At 36.9% G+C, this 23,894-nt stretch overlaps 1 protein-coding gene across 3 annotated transcripts in view; it reads right to left on the minus strand.

Moving 5' to 3' along the window:
* Window positions 1-7,293: 7,293 nt before the first annotated feature.
* Window positions 7,294-23,894, minus strand: part of LOC135210160 (protein max-like) — a 32,785-nt gene continuing 16,184 nt past the window's right edge. For 2 of the 3 annotated variants that reach the window (XM_064242983.1, XM_064242982.1), the window contains exons 3-6: window positions 21,065-21,226; window positions 19,117-19,240; window positions 14,693-14,746; window positions 7,294-12,145 (exon numbers count right to left, since the gene is read on the minus strand). In XM_064242983.1, the coding sequence (XP_064099053.1) occupies window positions 11,976-12,145; window positions 14,693-14,746; window positions 19,117-19,240; window positions 21,065-21,226 (510 nt within the window). In that variant the 3' untranslated portion in view covers window positions 7,294-11,975. The remainder of the gene's footprint in view (window positions 12,146-14,692; window positions 14,747-19,116; window positions 19,241-21,064; window positions 21,227-23,894) is intronic. The other variant, XM_064242984.1, reaches the window with a different exon arrangement.

Consider the following 23,894-nt stretch of genomic DNA (forward strand, 5'->3'; position numbering starts at 1 on the left):
CGGATGACATTCGCCACAAAGATCAATCGGTCCCTCGAGAGGCACATGGATCGATTAGTACCGTAGAGCGTCGCATGAACCAAACAAGCTTGGGTTCGTTGCCAAATACAATGGTTTGCCCTTGTATAAATCTCGCATGTATATCCACATAATATTATTAAAAACATCCAAAAAAATCCCCACGAAACAGACCTACATGCCATCGCCAAGCAAAGCAAGCTTATAATGAACAGAACCGACTTTACAAGTAGAACACTCAAACTTGAGAACGTAGGCATCCAGTGAAACTTTAATAAGTTTCTCAGTGAAGAGAATGAACGACTTTTAGAACTCCACAGCATGACAACGTTGTCTTACAAAAACGCGTATGCTCCACTTCGAAAGAGATTATGAAAGATGACCAAAAGAATATCTTTGGTGAAATGGAAATATCAGTAGAGCAATCTTTTCTGGAAGACAATTAACCAGGGAAGATTCCACAACTGCGCTAGGCATGCTATTCAGCATTTTAGTTGTAGCCAAAATAAAGCAATCTGAGTAATATTAAACCAGATACTAGAAAATCACACGCTTAATCCCAAAAGAACAGCTAAACCATAAGGTTGGCGCCATCTAAAGCCACTCCCTCAAAAGGTTAAGTGTGCAATGTACTAATATATGTGCATATACATAATATAGATTTAAAACAGAAAAATTATACAGGGCATATAAGTCCTGACCGGTTTAAAGGTAAATTCAAGACGACTGACACCCTATTAGAATTGGTGTTTTTCCACGCAGATGGGCTCACAGCTTTGATGTTAGACCCAGTTAAAACGAACATTCTTTATTCAATAAATTTCTTTGTTAAATGTATAATGTTTGAAAATGATCCATTCATTTCAAAATAAATTGGTAGATGAATCTGCTTTGAGAAAGGTAGCGTACCTAGGCCTAACAACAAAGGGATGAACTGACTTGCATGGCTAACAAAGTCTGTTAACTGAACATTGAACTCTGGCCCAAATGTATGTTTCGTTTGTACTTTCGCCCTAGCTTTTATATGAATTTCTAGCAATGTGTAGTACCAGTCTTCTCAGTTATATTCTGAAATACTAAAGACGAGACAGGCATGGGTTTACACCCTGTTTCATTTTACAATGTGGTAGCCTAACATCTGCATACATAGTACTACATGTAAACATCACGTGTTCTGGTGATTTCAGGTATGCATGTATATGTGCATATGCATGTATGAGCATAATGACCCTGAACCAGTGTAGCAACCCTTGGGAGATTAGAAAGTCCCATTTAGAGCAATAGCCTCACATTAGGAAAGTCAGCTGTTTAATCTGCATAAGAAATAAAAGCTTCTGGCCTTGTGATGTGAGACACTTTCTCACAAAAAGAGCAAAAGTACGAATGAAAAAAATATTTATACCATACGTGCTACACCAACATCCACATTTAAATATATACCTTACAAAACAAACACCCATAAAAAAAAACTTATTTTAATCTATGAAAAACATACATAAGCCATTTGAACCGGCATATGAAATGCGTGGAGCTTGCAACCTCACCCATAAATACTAGATGAAAACCAAAACCTAAATGGTAACATTTCGGGGTCACTCCTGGAGGAGAAAAAATCGTGCGTAGGCTACAATATATATATATATATATATATATATATATATATATATATATATACGTATATATATATATATATATATATGTATGTATGTATGTATGTATGTATGTATGTATGTATGTAGTATGAATGTATATATGTATATATAAACAATGTGTTTACGCACTCCCTACCTAAAACATTTTTAGAATTTTTATCGCGAAAACGGTGAGCTTAATTTCAACTCAAGACACACGTTCCTTATGCGAATACACTCTCTCATACCTTTTCCGCTAAAGACGAAATAATCGCAGCAGAATTGGAGTATACCAGTCCGAAAGGCAGTCGTTTTAAACATGGACACTTCGTTAGAACATGTAGGTACTTTGGCAGCTTCTAAAATACTAAGAGTCCAGTCACAGAATCCGGCGGCGCAGCAATCTAGCTGAGACTAGCTTTCTAGCGTGTGTCTGTGTTGTTTGCCAAGAGCGCCCTTGGAGTTGCTAGGTTTCGTTAAGTAGAATTCCTCATTTTACGAAACAACTTCCAGACTTAAAACAATTAAGATGGTTAATATTTTTTCTCTTTAAATGTATTGACATCGTCCGTCTGGCAAGCTAAACATTTTTCTTTCTTTTTTTCTTTTTAGAAGACCCAAAGTTGTGATGAAAAATTGAGTCGTGAGCAGAGATAGAAGCCAGGGAGACAATAATATTAGCCTTAATGTAAGGAAGAGAAAGAATTTAGAGTTCAAGTGCTTTACGAGAGAAAACTTCAAAAAGCGGATCCCATGCACTGTATATACAATGACAAAAGATGATGAAATATAACTTTCAAGTATAATAAGCAATAATCAGCTAGCTGCCCACCCCATGAATGTTTTTTATACTTATGGTAAGGTTCTTAGTTTACCTAATTAATATTAATTACCTCAACATTTTTCGGTGATCGGTTCCTCATTATATGTATATATATATATATAATATATATATATATATATATATATATATGTGTGTGTGTGTGTGTGTGTAGATTATATATTATATTATTATTATATATATAATATATATATCTATATAATATAATATATATATATATAATATATATAATTATATATATATTCCTTCTAAGAGAGTGGCTATAGAGATGCAACCTTATGGTTTCAACAATTCTTTTGGGATGAGACTGCTACCCCATGCCCTTTTGTACACTGGCTCCGAACATATCAACTAACAACCAGATATATACATAATGCACTGTTCAGGTCAACTGAGGGATAATGGATATAGTATTTACATCATGATATGGCTCAACATGTTTCCCTTCATTGGGAATGAACTCGTGTCTAGGTTCTTAGCAAGTAATGTTGGGATGATTTTGTTTTCGCGACATCCCCTTCTTGATCTTACCAGATGTCCATTACAGATGACTGACTAATAGATATATATAATTCAAAACTAAAGTTAACGACAAAGGCACAGATCATTTCTTCAAGAAATACTGCTACACTGTTTCTCCCATACTCTGTCAGTTTAGGAAACTAAAGTGAGGATTAGTAATTAATGAAATTAATAAATTATGACACCAAGATTTTTATTACCATATCTTGCACCAGTTTCCCTTCCTCATACTAATTCAATTCACAATGGTACTACAACTGCACTAAACTATTATGAATATTTTACAATAGTTGGGGTTGCCTCCAACTTTCATTGTCTCCTAACACCACTAAACTACTGACCATCTCAAGCCAGCTGTCGCGTAAGTTTTCTTGAATATCTTTTTAAATATCTGCTGTATCTTCTTGATATTTTGGCACCGCATAGTCAAGACCCTCCCGTAATTTTGGGCAATATAATGAACTACCAGAATGTATTGATTAAGGCAGTTTACTCTTGAAATTTTTCAATTTCATCGACACTCGTGGATGTCGCAATGCTTTCGCATTACAGCTGTTAACTGCATCTAATGCAAAGAAGGTAGCCAATGGGCTAAGAACGTCTTGGAAAAGCTAGTGATAATCCCTTTAACATACATTCACAGGAACATGGTTGAATGATTTTGAAACACCTCTACCAAGTTGACAATTAAAGGATTCTGTGGAAGGATTTGTTGAAAATTCTTTTCTTTATTTCGCTGTACACACACACACACACACACACACACACACACACACACACACACACACACACCACCAGTGGCGATTATTATGGGGATATGAATGGCTAATTATTCCTCCGATGGCTAACATCGCTACTTTTACCATCGCTTCATGACTACCGGTCCTAGTATGAGACATGATCCATACCGTGTCACGCTGGGGAGTCATTGCCCCACATCTGCAATATCTTTAAATCAAAACTGGCCCACTACCACCACATTCTCATGGTAATAAATGAAAACATACATAATATACATAAACAAATTCCTATATGTAAGATACTGAATAGGAGATGGTCATTGTCGGTAATTCAAAAAGTAAAAAGTCCTATCGTAGTACACTCTTCCATTCATAAGCTTGAGAGAGAGAAACGAGTAGGCCGGTTTTAGGTGTTCAGATATCTACAACGAATGTCGATTAAATTGAAAAATTTCAAGAGTAAAACTGCCTTAATCAATAAATTCTGGGTCTTCATTCTATTGCCCCAAAATTATGGGAGGGTCTAAAACATGCTGTGCCAAAACATCAAGAAGATACACCAAATATTTAAAAGGATATTCAGGAAAACCTATGTGACAACGGCTTGATATGGTTAGTAATGTTCACTCTTTGATGCCTGCAACTTTCCAGAATCTTTCTATTTTCGACATGAGTGCTGTAAGTTGGGGCTCCCAATTTCCCAAGAATCACAATTATGATTTAGACCATCAGCAAACATTTATATCATGTTTAGTTAACTTTCACAAGCTGGTTCAACAGGGAACATCTTGCTCATTTTGCCGCATGTTTTCACATAATCTCTTGTCATGAAACTGAACCTTTGTCAAGCTTACCTATTTCCACAAAACTCTCAAAACTCATTTACTTCACGAACATCATACTGCCCAACAGTGCCACCTACCTTAGCATAAAACCCAGCCAGACTCTGTTCAGACCTTTACTTCTGTTCCTGAAGCACATACATTCATTTCTCTTCTACCGCACTGCCTAACCTATACAGTCCTAAAACCAACACACTTGTACTTTGTCACCTGCACCCGTTACTTAACTCTACGTCCTTCAACTAATCCCCAGACACAAACTCTACAGTGAAACGGAATTTACAGTATCCTAAAGTCTCTTTATCACCATCACCTTGACCTTACTCTTTGGAAAGAGCAAAGATGAACACATTAATCTTCTTAATAGGTAGAGACTGCTCATCGTTGCAATGTGCAACAAAAGGGATCATAAACAGTAGTGTTGGTCTACAGTACCTGACTGATGCAAGAGGAGGGTCAATGCGTTCCCTCATGACAATAAGTCTCCTACACTTTGCCCTGTATCATTTGTCTAAAGTTATGTATATACAATAGTCAAGAACAAAATACACAATTGAAAACATAAGATGCAAATGTCCACACCATACTATTATACTCATGGTTCCAAATGTTTATCAGGTATAGAACTTTTTGACATACCAACAAAACATGAATTTTCTACCAAATAGTGCTTCTGTCTTCACAGCAGAACCGCTTTCAATAAATTCTATTCTAAGTTTACAAAAAAATAACCACCATAGAAAACTGTAATTTTCAGTAACTAAAATTGCTGTTGGAGCCTCTCCAAACTATTTTCCTGAAGTTCTCTTGTACAGAAAATAACAGGAAAACATGATAAAAAAGGCAGCAGAGGTTGCATGTCACAATTAGCCACCCTAGTCAAACTTTATTCCTAAAACTCAAAATTTTTAATAAAAATTGAACTTGTGGAATAATAATTTGATACATAAATACAGTTCAAACTTATCTTTGGATTTTGGCAGTCTTTGACACTAACAGAGCACCACAGAAGTAATTTTGTGTTCTCTTTGAAATAGTCACATTTGTTGGACCCCTGGGCACTTGATGCACAGCTCAGCTCCACAGCAAATGCAAGACAACACTGAAGTTAAACATACCTAATGCGAATGTTCTAATTCAATCAAAAGTTCATGTTAAATTTTGGAAATAACTAATTTCAGACATTTTTTAGAACTTTTTATTTGTTAATCCAATCATTCATTTTAAAAAATGCAGAGTTTTTTAGAACTTTGAATTTCAATTATTCCAATTATTCATTTAAGAAAACGCAAGTTAAAAATTTCGTTAATAAAGACAAACCTCTAGACTAACTCTTTAGAAAAGAATCATCTCAGCACCTGGTTAAACTACCTAATATAATATTACGGGCAGTCCCCGGCTTACAATGTTCCTAGGTTACAATGCTTTTCAATTATATTTATCAGAAATTATTTCCAGGTTTATGACGCATGTTCCAGGGTTACAGAGCCTACAACACTGATCCGGCAGAAGAAATCTGCCTCTAAAAATGCAAAATAATCAATGTTTGAAGGTTTTTTGATGAAAAATGCAATAAAAATGCCGTTTACATAGTTTTTAATGCTCCCAAACCATTAAAAGTAAGGTTTTCTTAGGATTTTTGACGATGTTCCGGCTTACGACAATTTTCGGCTTACAACGCGTCTCAAGAATGGAACCCCCTTCATAACCCGGGGACTGCCTGTAATGACAAAGTCACTGAAGGTTTTGAACCATTCCAAGATTATGAATGTAGGCTGTATACTATAGTAGTAATGGGTTCGTGATGAAACAACTTGAGGGATTTTAAATATCTTGTTCATATTTCTTAACCTTTCTCCTGGAAGTGATAAAGAAATGTTTCAACATATATTTTATTTTTAGGGTACTCATAATTTTTCTTAAGGAATTCAAGACTATTTCTTAAGAAATACAAGCACCAAACTAGGAAGATGTTTTGATTCTTGATAGACGCAAATATTAATTTCATCACTTCACGCTCACGCCCAGCATGTTCAATCTTCTTTAAACCAGTTTATATATTTCACTGTAGATGCCTATTCTTTTCATGTACCTTTGAAAGTTTTACTCTAGTGCAAAATAACTCGCAGCCATGATCTTTTTCACAGGCCTGTAATGAAGTTTTGAGTTGTGGAATTTCAATGGAGCCCTACTTAAAATGTTTAACCCACCTTCGCACAGCAGGCTGATCAATTCCTTAAGTTTTGTTTCTTTTCTACTTGGACAATTAAATTACCTCTTACAATTTAGAAATCGAATATCCTTTTGATCAATATATTACATAAGACTATGACAATTTAAGGAGAATAACTGGATGTTATTGTATCCAGGCACAAAATGTTATAAATGTACCCAAGGTTGTACAACAAATTCTGATCAACAAAAGACTAAAGACTTGAAAAGTATGATTGTGATTTACATAAAAATTTGTCATGAACAACTTCACAACCTGACTGTTCTTGCAGTGTAAACTGGTGTTGTAATGCACTTCCCAGTCTTCACAACATTTCTCTTCTGCAATATCTTCATTTACTTTAGTTTCCTTTCCAAAGACTGCATCTTCAACCATTTTCATGATGGTCCTTAAACCCAGTCATTTTTAATCATTTGCCAATCTTCTTTTTCTCAGCTTTATCAATATAGGAAACAGAAACACAATGTAACCTGCACATCAATATTTTATTTGAGAATTTTAATACTGTACATAAATATATAAATCTTCTGTTTGGAAATATTGGAATTTAAGACTGGCAAAAAATAAATATAATAAAAAACAAAAAATCAATCTCTAACACACTTATAACACTTTCATCCCAATTCATCATCGCCTATCTTTCAAAAACATATTTCCTGGGAGTTTAGACATCAGTTACCTAAAAGAAAAACTATAATGACAACAGAAACTACAGTTAAGCTACAAATCACTATTGCAATATCAATTCTTAATTAGCTATCAATCACCCTTCTTTAATCTAATCTTCTGTTTTGAAAACACTAGAACCATAAAACTACCAGTTAACCACAAGTACTTAACCTCATATTAAAATGACATTTTTATAATAAAATAAAATTTTATAAACACTTCCCAAGTAATTATGCAGCTATAGTTTCAAAATCGCACAGCAGCTAAAAATTGAAAATCACGATAGCGCTTCTATTTTTGTGTAGGTGACACGGCCCACCCCACTATTGGGAAGGATAGGTGCAACACATCTGTTTAAGTCTTGTGCCCACAAGAGGATGAGGGAGGGCTTTGATTCTGTAATTACTTGGGAAGTACATTTATAAATCTTTGTTTTATCATTATAAAAAGGCCATTTTTATAAATGAAACCAAGTAATTACACAGCTGAATTCCATATTAAAAGGAGGTGGGATTCATGGGCACATTTAAGATTTTAATTAAAACCCAAGAACAGTAAGTATTTGTAATGTACAGTGTTCCACCCGTATTCACAGGGGATAGGTACCAGGGTCCCCCGCCAGAAGTTGAAACTGCCTATTTTTTTTAGGTAAAACTCAAGAAAAACCCACTAAATATGTTTATATCTTTTTTTTAGTGGTTTTATCACAAAAAAGTGCATTTAATAATGAAATTTATAAAAAAAAAAAAAAAAAAAAAAAAATCACACGCACACAAGAATCTGTGGATATTTCTCACAGAAAAATACTGCGAATATGCAAATTTTCTGCGAATAATGGGGGTATATGTTCCAAAGAGAAATCCACAAATACAGGGGGGTTCACTTTAATTTTGTTGTACTCTTAACTGTTAAGAAAGCTGTGCAGGAAGATACGTACTGCCCCTGGTTATCGCTCATCTTAACTGTAGTGACAAGGGTGTATAACTCCTGTTTCCTCACCCTAATACCATGCCAGTCATCAAAAGAGGACCGAGCGTACTGCAATAAACCAAAAATAGTTTCCACTTCTTTCAAATAGTGCAGAAAACACTGATTTGCACTTCTAGAAGGTAGCTTGCATAAGCGCTGATAAAGACATATGTCTGAATGCCAACGAAGTGGCCAGTCCTAATTTTGTGGGCTTTCCTTTTAAACAGGTAAGAAGTCCTCAGTAATTTTGGAGTGTGCCTCCACAATAACCTTCCTCAAAAAGAAAGAAATCACATTCTTGGAAACCAGTTTTGAAGGATTTTTAATGATGCACCAGAGATTACATGATGGACCTCTGATGCTCTCTGTCCTACTAAGGTAATATGTTAAATTCCAAATTCCAAGACACTGAGGAAGCTTTATGATCTTTTCCAGCCTCAAAGGATCTAATTAGGTCAAAGATGTCTTGGTTTGCTCCTAAATCTATGCCTCTATTTGGAAATACTAACCTCACATGGTTCTATATTCTTTAATGGTCGATGTAGATAAGACTCTCTCTGACTTAAGGAAAACAAAAAAAATCTGCAATTTCTGTCACAGATGTTTGAGAAGAAACTTTATTTCTTCTGCACCAGCTGTGGAAATTTGCCCACTTTGCTTGGTAAACCCTGGTAGAAAAATGTTGTCTACATTTTGCAACTGTTTCCGCAAGTGGTTTTGAAAACCCCTTTGCTCTGACAGTCTGAACCCTGTCAAAGCAAAAGCACATAGATTTTGATGAAACCTGTGGAAATGAGGTTGTCTTACAAGCTTTTGCCTCTGTGGAAGGAGCTTTGGAAAGTCTATCAGGAGAGAAAGGAGGTCCGGGAACTATTCTCTTCTTGCCAGAATGGGGCGACTAGTGATCTTGGAGCTCTGATGAGACATGAATTTTCTCAACACTTCCCTGGCCATGCCGAAAGGAGGGAAGGTATAAATGTCTAGATTTACCCAATCAAGAAGCATGGTATCCATGGCACATGATAGAGGTTCTGGAATCAGTGAGCAGAAAAACGTAAGACTATGGATTTTCGACGTCACGAACAGATTAATGAACAGTATTCTCTACAATTTCCATAAATCAATGCGCATCTGTACGTCTTAACTCCTGCGCCCAGAAGAGCAGATTCTTTGCTGTCTCGCATCGGGAGAAGGAGTTCTTCCTACTTTCTGGTGTAAGCCAAAGCCGTGGTGCTGTCTGAGAACACTCTACTGTCTTGTCATAGGTCATCTTTGCAAAATGAGGAAGGGAAAGGTGAATGGCTCTTAGTTCCTTCACATTTATATGAAGGTTACTCTTCTTCAGACCAGGCCTAAGATTTTTGTCTCCAAGGAGAGCTCCCCAGCCTGTGTCTGAGGCATCTGAATACAAGAATAGGCTGGAGTTCCACGGGTGAAAGGATATGCCTTCTGAAAGTCTTCGCTCTGACAGCCACCACCGTAAGACCGTCATGATCTCCGGTGAGATTGGGAAAACGAACAAGTCCAGTTGTATTTTCTTGCTCCAGTTTGCCTTCAAGAAGAACTGTAGGACTCTTAAATGAAGCCTCCATACAGAGAAACTTCTCTATCGACGACAGGGTTCCTAATAGGTTCATCCATCTCTTAGCCGAGCATAAAGGAGAGCGAAGAAGTTGTTGACTGTCTGAAGGCATGACTGAGCCATAGTGACGTAGAAACCTGAAAACCCATGAGAGTCTACAGGCATCCCCAATATAGAATTGTTTGAGAGGGACACAGCTGTGATTTCTCCCTGTTGATGAGAATACCTAGTCTCAGCAAGGTGAAGTGTCTTTTGCAAGTCCTCCGTGCACTTCTGCTTCGTTGGTGAGCAAAGGAGAGTCGTCTAGATAAAATGTGACGTTTATGCCCATAAAGTGAAGCCATCTTGCGAGTGGGGCTAGAAGCATAAGGCCCGAAACTGGAAGAGCATGCCCTAGAACACAAAACGAAGATACTTCCTGATGTTCGCATGAATCGGGACGTGAAAATAAGCGTGCTGCATATCTATTGTGACCATCTAGTTCCCCTGATGGATAGGCAAGTCTCCAGGCCCCTGATGTTTTGGGGACTACAAAAAGGCAATTGTAGAAGCCTGGAGTGTTAACATCTACTTCTTTGACTGCCTTCTTGCTTATGAGGGAGACGACTTCTGTGGCTAAAGCAACACTTGTCGGAGCCTGGCAAGTAAGCCGTCAATGCAACTGACTCCGAAACTAAGTGGGCCAGATAAAAACCTCCTCCACACGCTAGCACTTTCACTCACATTAACATTTGTTGTCCATAAGGATTTTCAGTGAAGCACTCAAATGCTCCATAGTACTTACTACAAGGACAAACTTATGATCCACACCAGCTTTGAGGCTGGCAATGGCATTAGGCTCAGAAACAAACGTGTTTGGTAAGGGAGAGGTCGTAATAGTCGGAGGACTGGGAAGGGGAGAAAAAGCAGAAAATGTAGAAGGCATAACAGATACATTGGCTACATTCAATTTAGGAGAAATATGCAAATTACGTAGCTACATTTCTAGTTCCAGCTCTGAGCTGCCTTTCTTTTCATGTCACATTCTAGCTTGTCTAAACGTGCATTAAGGGTCTCCCACTTCCCCTGATCCCAGTCCTTACACTCTTGACAAAAAAACATGATAGAATAAGACTGACCCCTAGAACTAGAACAAACGGTATGCGAGTCATAAGATGGCTGCTAAACCTAATGCTAGTATTACTAGTATCTGACATGTTAAACTAGTCAAAATCAGAAACTAAAGACTAAATAAAACTAAATAACAATAACTTGAAGGCTACCAAACAAAGATGCCAAGGAATCATCCGGTGAGCAAATTAAAAATTGAATTGCTAAGAATGGCTGATGTTCAGTTGGGACTGGCAGAAATAAATTGAGCTGCCCAGCTGTGTTGCACCCATTCTTCCCGATAGTAGGAGGGGCTGTGTCTCCTACCATAAAACAAAAGAAGCGTTACTGTGAATTTCAATTTTTAGCTGTCGTGCAAGTTTGAAACTATAGCTGTGTAATTACTAGGTAAGTTTCGTTTATAAAATCAAAGATTGTATGAAAAACGAATATGTAAAAAATGTGCTTCAAATACATAATATTTTGCTTTACATATTTCATATATGAAAGCATGTTTATTTTCATTATCATACACAAAACCTTGGCAGGCCAACATGTTCTACTCCCAAATCAGGCTGCACAATATAAAATAACATACGTATAATGTCAAATACAGTTATCCTTCCTTAAACGGCCTTTGTATATTTGTACAATATCTGACCCAGCATCCACAATCTATGAACTAAAAAATGTTGGGATATTTTTTGTACCATATTGGAAAAAAGTAGCATCCTCAAAAGATCCCTGAGGTACAAAATTAAGCTGAAAACGATGACAACATTCTTATAAGAATCAACGAACCACTCTAAACTATCCTAATACATCCACCTTACCAAGGGTTATGTCTTTAACTTTTTCCGATGGACGTTATTGGGCACTTCTGAGTCTGAAGTGTCTGACCCAGATCCTTCAAACTCCACAAGAGAGCCAGACTTATTGTTAAGTATCCCATTGTTACTGGCCATCGCTGCAAAATTGCCAGTGTACTTTGTCTTTTCCAAGGAACGAACTGAAAAGGAAGTTTGTGATAGAATTCTCTCACAAAATACGAGCACAGCAAAACATTTACTTAATCTCTATAAATATTAAAAAGCACAGAGAGAGAGAGAGAGAGAGAGAGAGAGAGAGAGAGAGAGAGAGCACAGAGGAGAGAGAGAGACGAGAGAGAGAGGGAGGGAAGGAGGGGGGGAGGGATGGGAGAGGAGGATGGAAGAGAGAGGGAGATGATAGAGAGAGAGGAGAGAGAGAGAGAGAGAGAGAGAGAGAGAGAGAGAGAGAGAGAGAGAGAGAGAGAGAGAGAGAGAGAGATTAAATTTCTTATTAGTAGTTTTCATTAATTCACACTCAAAAGTTCTTCAGTTACAGCAATACCTCACTCACAGTAATGAAAAAAGTGGTATAATGTGGTTTAGAACTGTCCTGCACTTAACAAAGCAAACAATAAGTTAAAGTCCATTGAAGCTACAGTATCAAAAACCTAGTTTTGTACCAAGACAAGTCCATTAAATTTCTCAACTTTCTGTCATACACACATATTGCTTAAATCATTATCATCCTTTAAACAAAGAAGCATACCCAAGCATAATTTTCCTGAAGTTATGAAGTAAAGAGAGAAAATGTTTTAAATGGGGACTGTTCACCCTCTGAATAAACTAAGTTTCCCTCAATCTCAATAATAGTGATAACTGACTTGATACCACACTCTCCAACATCATGGGTGATTCCCATGCATTACCTATCTTTAATCAATAAGACTAAGAAAGGTAAAATTATTTTTTGTACATTCCTTTATGCATAAATAACTGATTTCTACCTTCAACATACATTTACTTACTGCACAGAAAAGAGTAGCAGAGAATTAATACCACCCCAACAAATTAAACACCCAACACAATAAAGGATATACAAGAACCATGGACACTAATTAAAATAATACTGATATGTTCTTAAAGAAGCTGATATGTACTTGGGGAAACAAGGTCCCTGCATTGTATGACCCAGCACATCAGCTTGTTTAGTATTGTTTTATCACTGTTCTTAGGTATGACACTGACCTTCACCCTCGCATTTACCACAATACATATCTCAAATCCTCATCATCTGCTGATTAAATGCATAGTTTGAAAACTAGTACATATACCTTCAAAGATATAAAACCTTGTGCTTAAAAATTTTACCTTTCTGATTAGTGAACATAGAAAAGCAAGTTGGACTCGTGTAAGTACGTATAGGGAAAGACAAATAAACGGAGCAAGTTGGACTCATGTAAGTACATATAGGGAAAGACAAATAAACGGAGCAAGTTGGACTCATGTAAGTACGTATAGGGAAAGACAAATAAACGGGTCAATTACTTGACAATAACCCTAGGGCATAAAACAATAATTTTCTTACGAAAAGGGAATAATACACCAAGATGAGAAAAGGATGATAATTTTTACTATTAATGAAGATTAATAAAAACAACCACTCTCTTGAAAAGAAGACTTATATAACTTAAAAAAAAAAATTGTCATATTCTATCCTCATTATTATTATTATTACTTTATGAAGTTTACCCAGACCACAGCGTTAAACATTTCAGCTCATATAGGTGGTGCAATGGGATTAACTGTAAAATTCAAATTTTACTGAAACTGTATTTCTTTTAAAATGTAAAAAAAGAAGAAAATTTAAGAATGGCATAGTTTCTTGACATCTGACGGTAGCTAAACTTTTGAATTTATGAATGAACTGTTTGATTGTCTGTAGAGACCTACATTCTTTGCTTACAAAGACTAAGTTCTCTGTGACAAACTCAGATTTTAATTGAAGACTTCTGTAGTCCATTGATGGCATTAATTTATTGTAATTTCTTATTGTACTCATGATTTCTTTGAGCCTGCCATTTATCACTGGTGAAAAGTTTAAGGTGTAGAAAAAAAACCCATACAAGAATGATTACCTCTGATCTGGTCTGGTCTTAATAGCAGTATATTTGGCTACCTTATCAGCATCTTCATTTGCCTTTCTGAATGTATGGCAGAGATTCCACATAGTACTGTAGTATTTCAAAATTCACATCAGCTTCATACAATATGTTGAATAAAAATTTTTAGGAGAAATTATCTAAGTTTTCTACGGAACTTCTTTAGGATACTGAAAATTACAAAATTTTGTGGTGGCATATCTCTAATAATTTTATAAAATTATATTTTAAAACAAAATAAGGTTTTATATATACTTACCAAGTAATTACAAAGCTATTAGTTTCCAATTAAACTGCAGCTTTCAATTCTGAAATTTGCAGTAGTGCTCTTTTGTTTTTGGTGTAGGTTACTGACACAGCCCACTTTCTGGGAAGAATAGGAACAACATAGCAGAATAGCTCAAATTGTTTGTGCTTTGTTAATTCATGGGGAGGAGAGAAGGCTCTGATCATGTAAATGCTGGGTAAGTATAAACAAAACCTTATTTTATTATAAAAAATATCATTTTTATAATAAAACATAGACAAGATATGAATTTGAAATAGAACAAATTTCTAGCACTGTTGAAATCCTTGTTGTAACCTTACCTGGCGAGAGAGCTGCAGCAGGAAGATGCTGCCTCTGGTCAGCACTCATCTCAACTGACAGGGGTGTGATAGTAAAACCATTAGTCACCACCTATTTTAGTGGAGCTTTGTAGTCGAGGAGTACTGCGATGACTGCCAAATGTTTGTAGTCGAGGAGTACTCCGATGACTGCCAAAGGTTTAAAAAATAACAAATGCCCTTGCCCTGGGCACAGTACAAAATGACCAGATACCAAAATAACCTACACACCCATTAAAAACATTATCCATCCATTAAAAAATACTGGAGGGTACTCTGGGTGCACAGTGCCCCCAGGCTTCCTTAAACTCAACAACCTTAACTAAAGCAAAGAGATAGATAAAATAGGAGGTATTCTTTCATCCTTCTTTCCCTAATACATGCCAGCCACAGAAAAAGGAACTAACGAACTACAGTCTTCATAAGGGCTCAACACCTTGCAAGTAATTAGTATGTGGTTTGTTTGTATGGTGTTTTTATATTGCATGGAACCAGCGGTTATTCAGCAAACGGGACCAACGGCTTTACGTGACTTCCGAACCACGTCGAGAGTGAACTTCTATCGCCAAAAACACATATCTCTTACTCCTCAACGGAATGGCCAAGAATCGAACTTGCGACCATCGAGGTGGGATGCCAACACCTTACCCACACGCCACTGAGTAATTATGTGGTGAACACGGATCAACACTTCCAAAATTATGTGGTGAACACTGATCAACACTTACATAGTACTCTCTACTGATCTGCAGGCCCAAGGATCTCTGTTAATCTCTTGATAGTGAAGGAACAAGGCTAAGGGTTAGAAGGATTTTCGTTCTTCACCAAGAGCCCCATGGTGAATTTGCAGACCGCATCTCTCTGTGCAAATCCTGTTTGTGTTCATAGCCTGCAACTTACTGATTCTCTTTGTAGTGGCCAATGCAACCAAAAAAAAAAGGGTTTTCTATGTTAAGTCCCCAAGGAATGAAGAATGTAGGGTCTTAAATGGGGGACCCAACAGCCAAAGAAGAAAAACATCTAGGTTCCACAAAACTTCAGTCTGCCTAGCCTGTTTTGATGTGTCATAAGCTTTAATTAAATCAGCGATATCCTGATTGGTTGCAAGATCCAACCCCCTCTGCCTGAATACTGAATTCAACATGGATCTGTGGACTTTGATCATTACAGTTGTTAAACCTTGGGAGGTTTTCAAGAAAAGTAAAAAAAATCTACTATTGAGCTAAAGATGTTTTAGTAAAAGAGATAGTCTTTCTTCAGCACCAGTCTTGGAATACTGCCCACTTGGCCTGGTATACTCTGGTGGAAGTCATGTCTGCACTTAGATATAGCTTCTACAACTGATCTTGAAAACTCTTTTGCTCAGACAAGTTTCCTGACAATCTGAAGCCTGTAAGAGTGAGAGTAGACTACAATTGATGAAATCAATGGAAATGGGGTTGTTCGAGTAGATTTCGTCTTTGAGGAAGAAGTCTTAGGAAATCTACCAGATTTCGTCTTTGAGGAAGAAGTCTTAGGATATCTACCATTCTTTCTATGGCCAAAAGGAGGCTATGAGGGTCATTGACATTCTGCTATGTGACAAAAACCATATTGAACGGTGGAAAGGCATACTCCTCCCAGTTTGTCCAGTCCTGAATCATTACATTCATTGCCTTAGTTCGAGGGTCAGGAACTTGGCGATTGGATACTACTGTGCTTTCAGTTACCACTGGGCTCTTGGGTTCCCATTGGGCACTCAGGATCAAGGGGGAGTTCAGACTCTACTGGGCAATTGGAACTCTTCTTATGGCAAGATCGCTTAAGCGCTACATGTACTGAAGACACCTGGGCACCTGTGCTCTACCAAAAACTGCAACTTGGTTTGGGACTATGATCCCCTTCCTTGTATTCCTTACGAGGGATTGGAGAAACTTGATCTACATTCAAAGACCTTCTTCATTGGTTTAGAAGCACCAGGGAAGTGCCAACTAAGCTTCAGACTTGCACTAGAGTCCAAACCACTAGACGACAATGTGTGCAAGACCACTTGGACACCTTTCCAGCGGTTGTCCAACAAGTCTTGGTTTTGTAAGACTGACTCGTTTGAGGGAGTAACTACCTCTGGGCAAACCCACTGGCCTCTCTTTGATCTTTGGTTTGATCGACTAACTGATTGATTTATATTCTTTACGTATAATGCCAAGCACTGGGGCAACTAAGGCCATTCAGCCCTGAAATGGAAATTTACAGTAAAAGGTTTGAAAGGTGTTACAGGAGGAAAACCTCGCAGTTGCACTATGAATCAATTGTTAGGAGAGGGTGGACAAGTAAGATGGAAGACAGAGAATACAAACAGGGTACAATTAAATGAATGAAAGTAGTTGCAGCTAGGGGCCGAAGGGACACTGCAAAGAACCCTAAGTAATACCTACATTGCACCACATGAGGTGCACTGACAGCACTAACCCACTACGGGGTTGATCTTCGGTTACCTCCTCTCAGGGTTAGGGGAGTCTGACAGTGACTTAAATCTAGGAGCATTGGTGGGATAGGCAGCCACTCCCTCCACGACACTTCACTTGGCATGCACTCACGCCAAAATCACTAGTATTAACCTTGTCTGTAGGACTTCTAACTCAAGCTCCAACTTGAGCCACAGTACTAATCAAAAGACTAAACTTATGATCTATTTACTTTCCAGGCTGGTGATGACATTAGGGTTGGAAAGTTGGAAGCCAGGTAACGGAGTGGAAGTAAATGTTAGAGGACTGGGAACGGGGGAAGAAAGCATTATGGGCGTCAAAAGTACAGGTATATTAGGCAAACAAGTCATAACTTCTAGCCTTGGCTCTGGCGGCTCCCTTCCTCTGTCTATTTCTATTTAATTTCTCCAAATGAGAGGTTAAAATTTCCATTTCCCATGATCCCTGTCTTTACATTTGTCACAAGTCAAGTCTGGAGCACGTATTTGTCCTCTGCAATGATAGCAGATCAAATGGGAGTCATACTTTGAAGACGTCAACCTAGTTTTACAGCCCTTACTACAATATCAGTTGAGTACTAGAATTATGTGTCAAGACATATTAATTCACTAACTAAGCTAAATATTATAAGCCACAGGCTACCAAAGTTCAGTATTTAGTGAAAGCTAAGACTATCTGGTGAACAAATCCTGAGCAAAACAAAATCAAAGCTGCTTAACAACAAATGTGCAGTCGCTGAGTGGCATAAACGAATTGAGCTATTAAGCTATGTTGTACCTATTCTTCCCAGAAAGTGAGTCTGGTCAGTTACCTACACATAAAACAAAAGAGTGCTACAGAGAATTTCAAAATTTAAAGCTGTCATTTAAGTGGAAACTAATAGCTTTGTAATTACTTGGTTAGTTACTTATATACAAACATGAATTTAATGCACAAATCTTACCAATGAAATCAGAATTTTTGTTTGGTAAGAATTTTAATTTATCAATTTATAAGAGCAGTAAAATATACCCATGGTATTTTAGAACAATCAATACAGACTGAAAGGTAAGCCTTTGCATTTTATGTTATGTTATGACAGAAGCAGTTACCAAAAAATAAATCTTTCACAAAAACTATGCGTCCCCTGGCACAATGATGATGAACAATCTATTAATGTACACATTAGTGCATAATATACAGACTTAAAACAGTAAACAATTCTAAGTCTGGCAGGAGAAACTGGGAACACCTTGCATCTCTAAAACACACATTCTTTGGCAACTATCAAGCACTGTTTATCCCCTAGCCATAAGGCAAAAGTACTATAAGAGGTCTGTATAATGTAAATATATTCATAATCACTCAACAAAACAGAAAATTAACTAGTACATCAATGGATAAAAATCTCAACACTAACCTACAGCTACGACAGTATTCCTATTACTCCCTTCGCAAACCTGAAAATTTTATACATTTGCACTTTTTAAGTAACTACCTACAAAGTGCAATTCTCTAAATACATCTTTACAGAAAACTAAATTACTATTAATGTAATACAAAAGCCAGTACTGGACTGGTAGCATGACATCAGGAATCAGTCTAGAGTGAAACACTGTTTGCTGTACTTATGGTCCTATTTCAAGTCATGTTTCTACTTGCAGTGCTATGCTGTTCCACTTCTGCATATTCTATAGGTTTTGTTGATTGTGTATATTCACACAGGCAAGGCAAGGCAAGGTTAGGCTAGGACTCTGGGATACCCTAGCATAAGTTAAATGCAAAACATATTCATATTTTGTAGAATTCATAAACTATTTACTTGAACCAACAGTGTGAATTCCAGAGGTTGTTACAGTATATAACTTGGTTCAAGCACAATACAAATCTAACCTACTTAAATATAGGAAATTCAACTTAACCTAATTAAATCAATAGTTAGAATACCTCACATCAACTTACTTTGACTCTCCAAGAGATTATTTTGCTTCTTCAGATCATCAATATCTTGCTGGTGAGCAGAATTTTTACGCCTCATAAACTCAATATAGTCGGCTGCTTTCTTTAATATTTGTGCACGGCTAGCCTGTCAACACACAAAAATTCTGAAGGTCAATTTAATGTAAAAATACACAGGTGAAAAATATACCATTTTAAATTAACCAAAGACGTCTATTCCAGTACAAAACTTAACAGGATTACTACAAACACAAATGCAAAGCTTATCACTACTACACAGGTAAAACAAACCACAAGTAGGACTTCTCCAATAAAACAGAGTTCAACACAGGATACCAACAGAAATCATAGAAAAATATATGATGCTGAATGCAGACACTTCATTTATATCAAACATGAAATAGCATCAGAGTTTGACTTTTAACTTTGGTATGAAATAGCATCAGAGTTTGACTTTTAACTTTGGTAACATAATGAACTTCTATCTTCTCTAAACCAAGTATAAAGTTGCAGGATGAATTTCAATTGAACTCCAAATCAGTCACTCTTTCTCCATCAAGAACGATAAGACAAAGTGTATGCAATCACACAAACTGAAAAGAAACTATCATCATCGCCTCCAACATAATGAGACACAAAGGGCCTCTGTGAAATCCTGCCTCGCATCTTTCCTCTGCTTTCACTTCCACAACTCTCCCTACCATCTTACAGTTCTCACCAAATCAGGTCTAGGCCTTACAGCTCTCCTGGTGCCCAGAGGAGCCAAGCTGACAATATTAAACTTAATTAAAATTTATGTCTGCTACCGGCCACTGTCAATACATACAATTACCACAACAATATAAACCAAATTTTAGACAAGCCCTTCCACTACTTATTCATAAATATTTATGGTCTTCTTTTCTACCAAATACTGATTATAAATAAAACAATTACCAAAAGAACACATTCGTCATATTATTATTCAGCATTCAAGGTAATATCCTGGTACTATTCAGAGAAGCAAAACTAGGTATGCCTAGTATACCCTATCTGAAGACAACCTTTAAAGAGTTTGGAAATTCCAAGAAAACATTTTCTGACAGGACATATTTAACAGAAAATTACATTATATATATCACTGCACTCTTCCAAAGGTACTAATAGAATCATTTCCAGATGAGCTAAAAAAAAAAAATAAAACATACATAAAAAATTGCACAAAGCTAGGCATAAAGTTAACTCTATTATATTCAAATTATCAGGTACAAGGAGTAAACAAGAAAGAATACTCTGTACAGTAAAGAAAACAGTAAAGAAAAAATGCTACAAAATCTTGAATTTCACCAAATACTTCATAGTTCAGGTATGACATTTAACATGCACAATAAGATACTGTGTACAATTTCAGGTATCTACAGGAAACCAAAACAATATTGCATCATACAAAGTTTAAATAAATAAGTAACAATATTATACAAAGTTTAAGTAAATAAGTAACAATATCAAAGACGCAAATCTGCCATAGCTTTTCGCCATCATAGAGTATCCCATACAGGTGCGAACACTTCTGTCGAACTGTTTCCTACAGGCAACTTTGATAAAATCTAAAACCTATTCATTGGAGAATCTTCAGCATTAAAAAATGCATGGTGGAATAGAATAGAATACTATAATATAGAATTTAGGCAAAGGCCTAGCACTGGGACCTATGAGGTAAGACAGCGCAGAAACGGATATGTGCAGTAAAAAAGTTAAAAAGGTGTAACAGGAGGAGAATTTGCAGTTGCAATGAGAACCAACTGTTAGGGACACTGACAAGTAAGATGGAAGAGAGAGAATATTAAGAGGTATATTTAAGGGAATGAGAGGGGTTGCAGCTAGGGGCCAAAGGGATGATGCATATGCGGTACACTGACACACATTACCCCTACAGGGGAAAAATGCATAGTGGAGAAATTAGGACACCAACCTTCTCTCCTTGTAAGGAGGGTACCGAATCTCTCAACGAACAAAAGGAATCTTTAATATGGTCCCGACGCTTTCTCTCAAGAGCATTGTGATGAGCCCGCTTCTCCGCTTGTGAGGCAAACTGGATCTCTCCACGGGGGCCTAACGTACATGTTTCCTCCTCCTGGAATACGATTGAAAATTGAGACAATTCTGATAAATCTTAAAAGTAATTTTTTTATTACAATTAAAACTCAGTTAATGTTTTTTCTACTATAGTTGTACAAACTTCAAGTCTCTGTAGGTACTTTGGTTTATGAGCCAGTATAGTCATTGAAGTTTAGTAAAACTACATCAGCAAAGTTGATTTCCTTTGCAAATGCCAGAAATAATGTAATAAAGCATTAGCATACCCTATTTTTACTAACACTTCAAGTTTTTTGTAGTACTTCACTATCATTGCTGGCTCTAATCGCTCACTTTATTTCTTAATCAAATAAACTTAGATATTTTATTGATTTCTTACTGGCACCAAATTCAAATACCAATGGTTGAATTATGGTCCTTTTCAGTAATTCTTCCTTTCAGAATGTATGAGACAAACTACTTATAAACTTTGTATTTGCTGGATAATGTAGCAAAACTCCAAGATTCTTCATTCTCTCAATATGATCTGACTGATGTCTCACCAAACTCTCCACAACCTATTGTTTTCTTCAAAATCTATCACATTTTTTCACAATGACAAGAGAATTTTGTTGTTGGAAAACCATGATCAAGTGGTTTGAACTAAAAATACTATAAAAAACTTAAAAGTATAAAAACTAATGTATACAGCAAAAATATTGTTCATGCATTTGGCAAGGAATTAAAGTAACACTGTACATGTAATATAGTACTTTAATTCCTAGCCAAAACCAAATTTAATTATAGTTAAAAGTTGGTACTTATAGTTTTTTCTAAATGAAATAGAAAGGGAATGTGAAAATTAAATTAGATATCAAATGATAAAATCATGTAGGCATGAATAATTTTCAAAGTCAAGTGTTCCATTAAAATTTATGAGACACTGTGAAGTGATTGGCACTTTTAATGCACACACTAATCGTGGAAGTTTTCTGTCATTTTCAACTGTTCAAAATTTCTTTAAATCTTGTATTTCATGGAGATCTTGGGTGATATAGTATATCCACCTGGATGTAAAGTAACACCTACTAAAACCTCTCTTTTATTAAAAAGGACAATTACTGTAAAGGGACTGAGAATAGGACAAAAGGTGCGGTTTCTTTTCAAATGTACACTCCAACTTCAAGACAGAGAATATACATACTCAGTACAATGCCAAAAGGAATGTGGGAAGACCCTTGCCAGTTAGGAATTGGTGTGCACGGTTAGGCTGAAATAAGTTTCTTTATCTCACTTGATGATTTATGGTGCTCTACTCAAGATCATGATAGGTTGGCAGCTCCAGGGCCTAACCTAGTCAGGACCTAGCAGCCTTGGTTAGGTTTGGGAAGGTTAAGCTGCATCCCTGTACTCTCCTATATGATAAATGTACTTATAATTACAGCGCTCTACTAGGTTAGATCATGTGGGGTGGTCCAAAGTGGCAAGAGAAGGGCCTAGCACATGAGGTTAACTTAGGTTGGGGAGGGTTAGTTTAGGACATAACCTTGAACTGTCTTTTCTACATTACCAAGCTTTATAAATTTGGGGAGGACTGGGTATTTCTACAGAAGCAATCCGCGGTTGCCTAGACTATGGCAATTGACGTTTTCCTATGTTATTTTACTTACTGAACAAGAATCTAAAGTAATATTTATTAGGACGACTGTAATTAACCCCCAGGGGCCAGTACTAAAAACGGCGAAATACACTGGACGCCCCAATCCCTCCCTAGTGGATGTCGTATCAGCGATTACGTTCCTTGCAGTTCATGCAGAACTATTCTTTAGAATTACCCTGCAAGGAACGTAACTGCGGATACGACATCCACTAGGGATTAGGGCGTCCAATGTATTTCGCCGTGTTTAGTACTGGCCCCTGGGGGTTAATTACAGTCGTCCGAATAAATATTACTTAGAATTCTTGTTCAGTAGGTAAAAATGCATAGAATAACCGCAACTGCCATAGTCTGGGCCACCGCGGATAGGTACCCTAGATCTACCACTGATACATTACCTAAGTATTTTTTTAAAATTATGATTAACTCATATTTCCTATCTCACTGAAGCACAGCACTCATTTAACCTATGGATGTTAGAAAAGTAGAGGTCTCGAGGTGTTGCTTTGATGGACGCTGGCTCTTGACTAATGTCTGTCCAGGGTTACAGGACGTGTTAAATTACTCTTTCGGGAAGGCGGCCGCACTACAGTATAGGCCAGCCATTTGGTATTTTACCCTAGCATACTACCGTAGGCTAGTGTCCGTTCACCCAAATATCCTACCTTTCTCTCATCATTCCTTTGCTACAGCAGAGGACTGACCTAATTTCAAAAGAAAACAAAAACAAATGGTTTGTCCTAACAATCATGATGGAAGATCCTCTAATTTTTTTTAAATACCTAAAGAATGACCTACGTTATGCTTCAGCCTTCAGGTTCTCGCACAGTAGCTACCTACCTAGCTAATCTAATCATACTAGCCTATGAACTTGGCCTTAAGTAAACTCACAACTTAGGTACATGGCCTTCCCTGACGTAGGTTATCTCAAAAAGGAAATAAGGACACTTACGATATTATAACGCGTACCAAGAAGTAACAATGATTCGGACTTGGGTGTTAAGGTAGCTCTACGACAGTCAAGGTTAGTTTAGGCTACGACGATTCGGGTTAGTTTTGACGTGTAATC

This window comes from Macrobrachium nipponense, chromosome 39 (genome assembly GCF_015104395.2).
Source record: "Macrobrachium nipponense isolate FS-2020 chromosome 39, ASM1510439v2, whole genome shotgun sequence".
In the NCBI taxonomy this organism is placed as follows: domain Eukaryota; kingdom Metazoa; phylum Arthropoda; class Malacostraca; order Decapoda; family Palaemonidae; genus Macrobrachium; species Macrobrachium nipponense.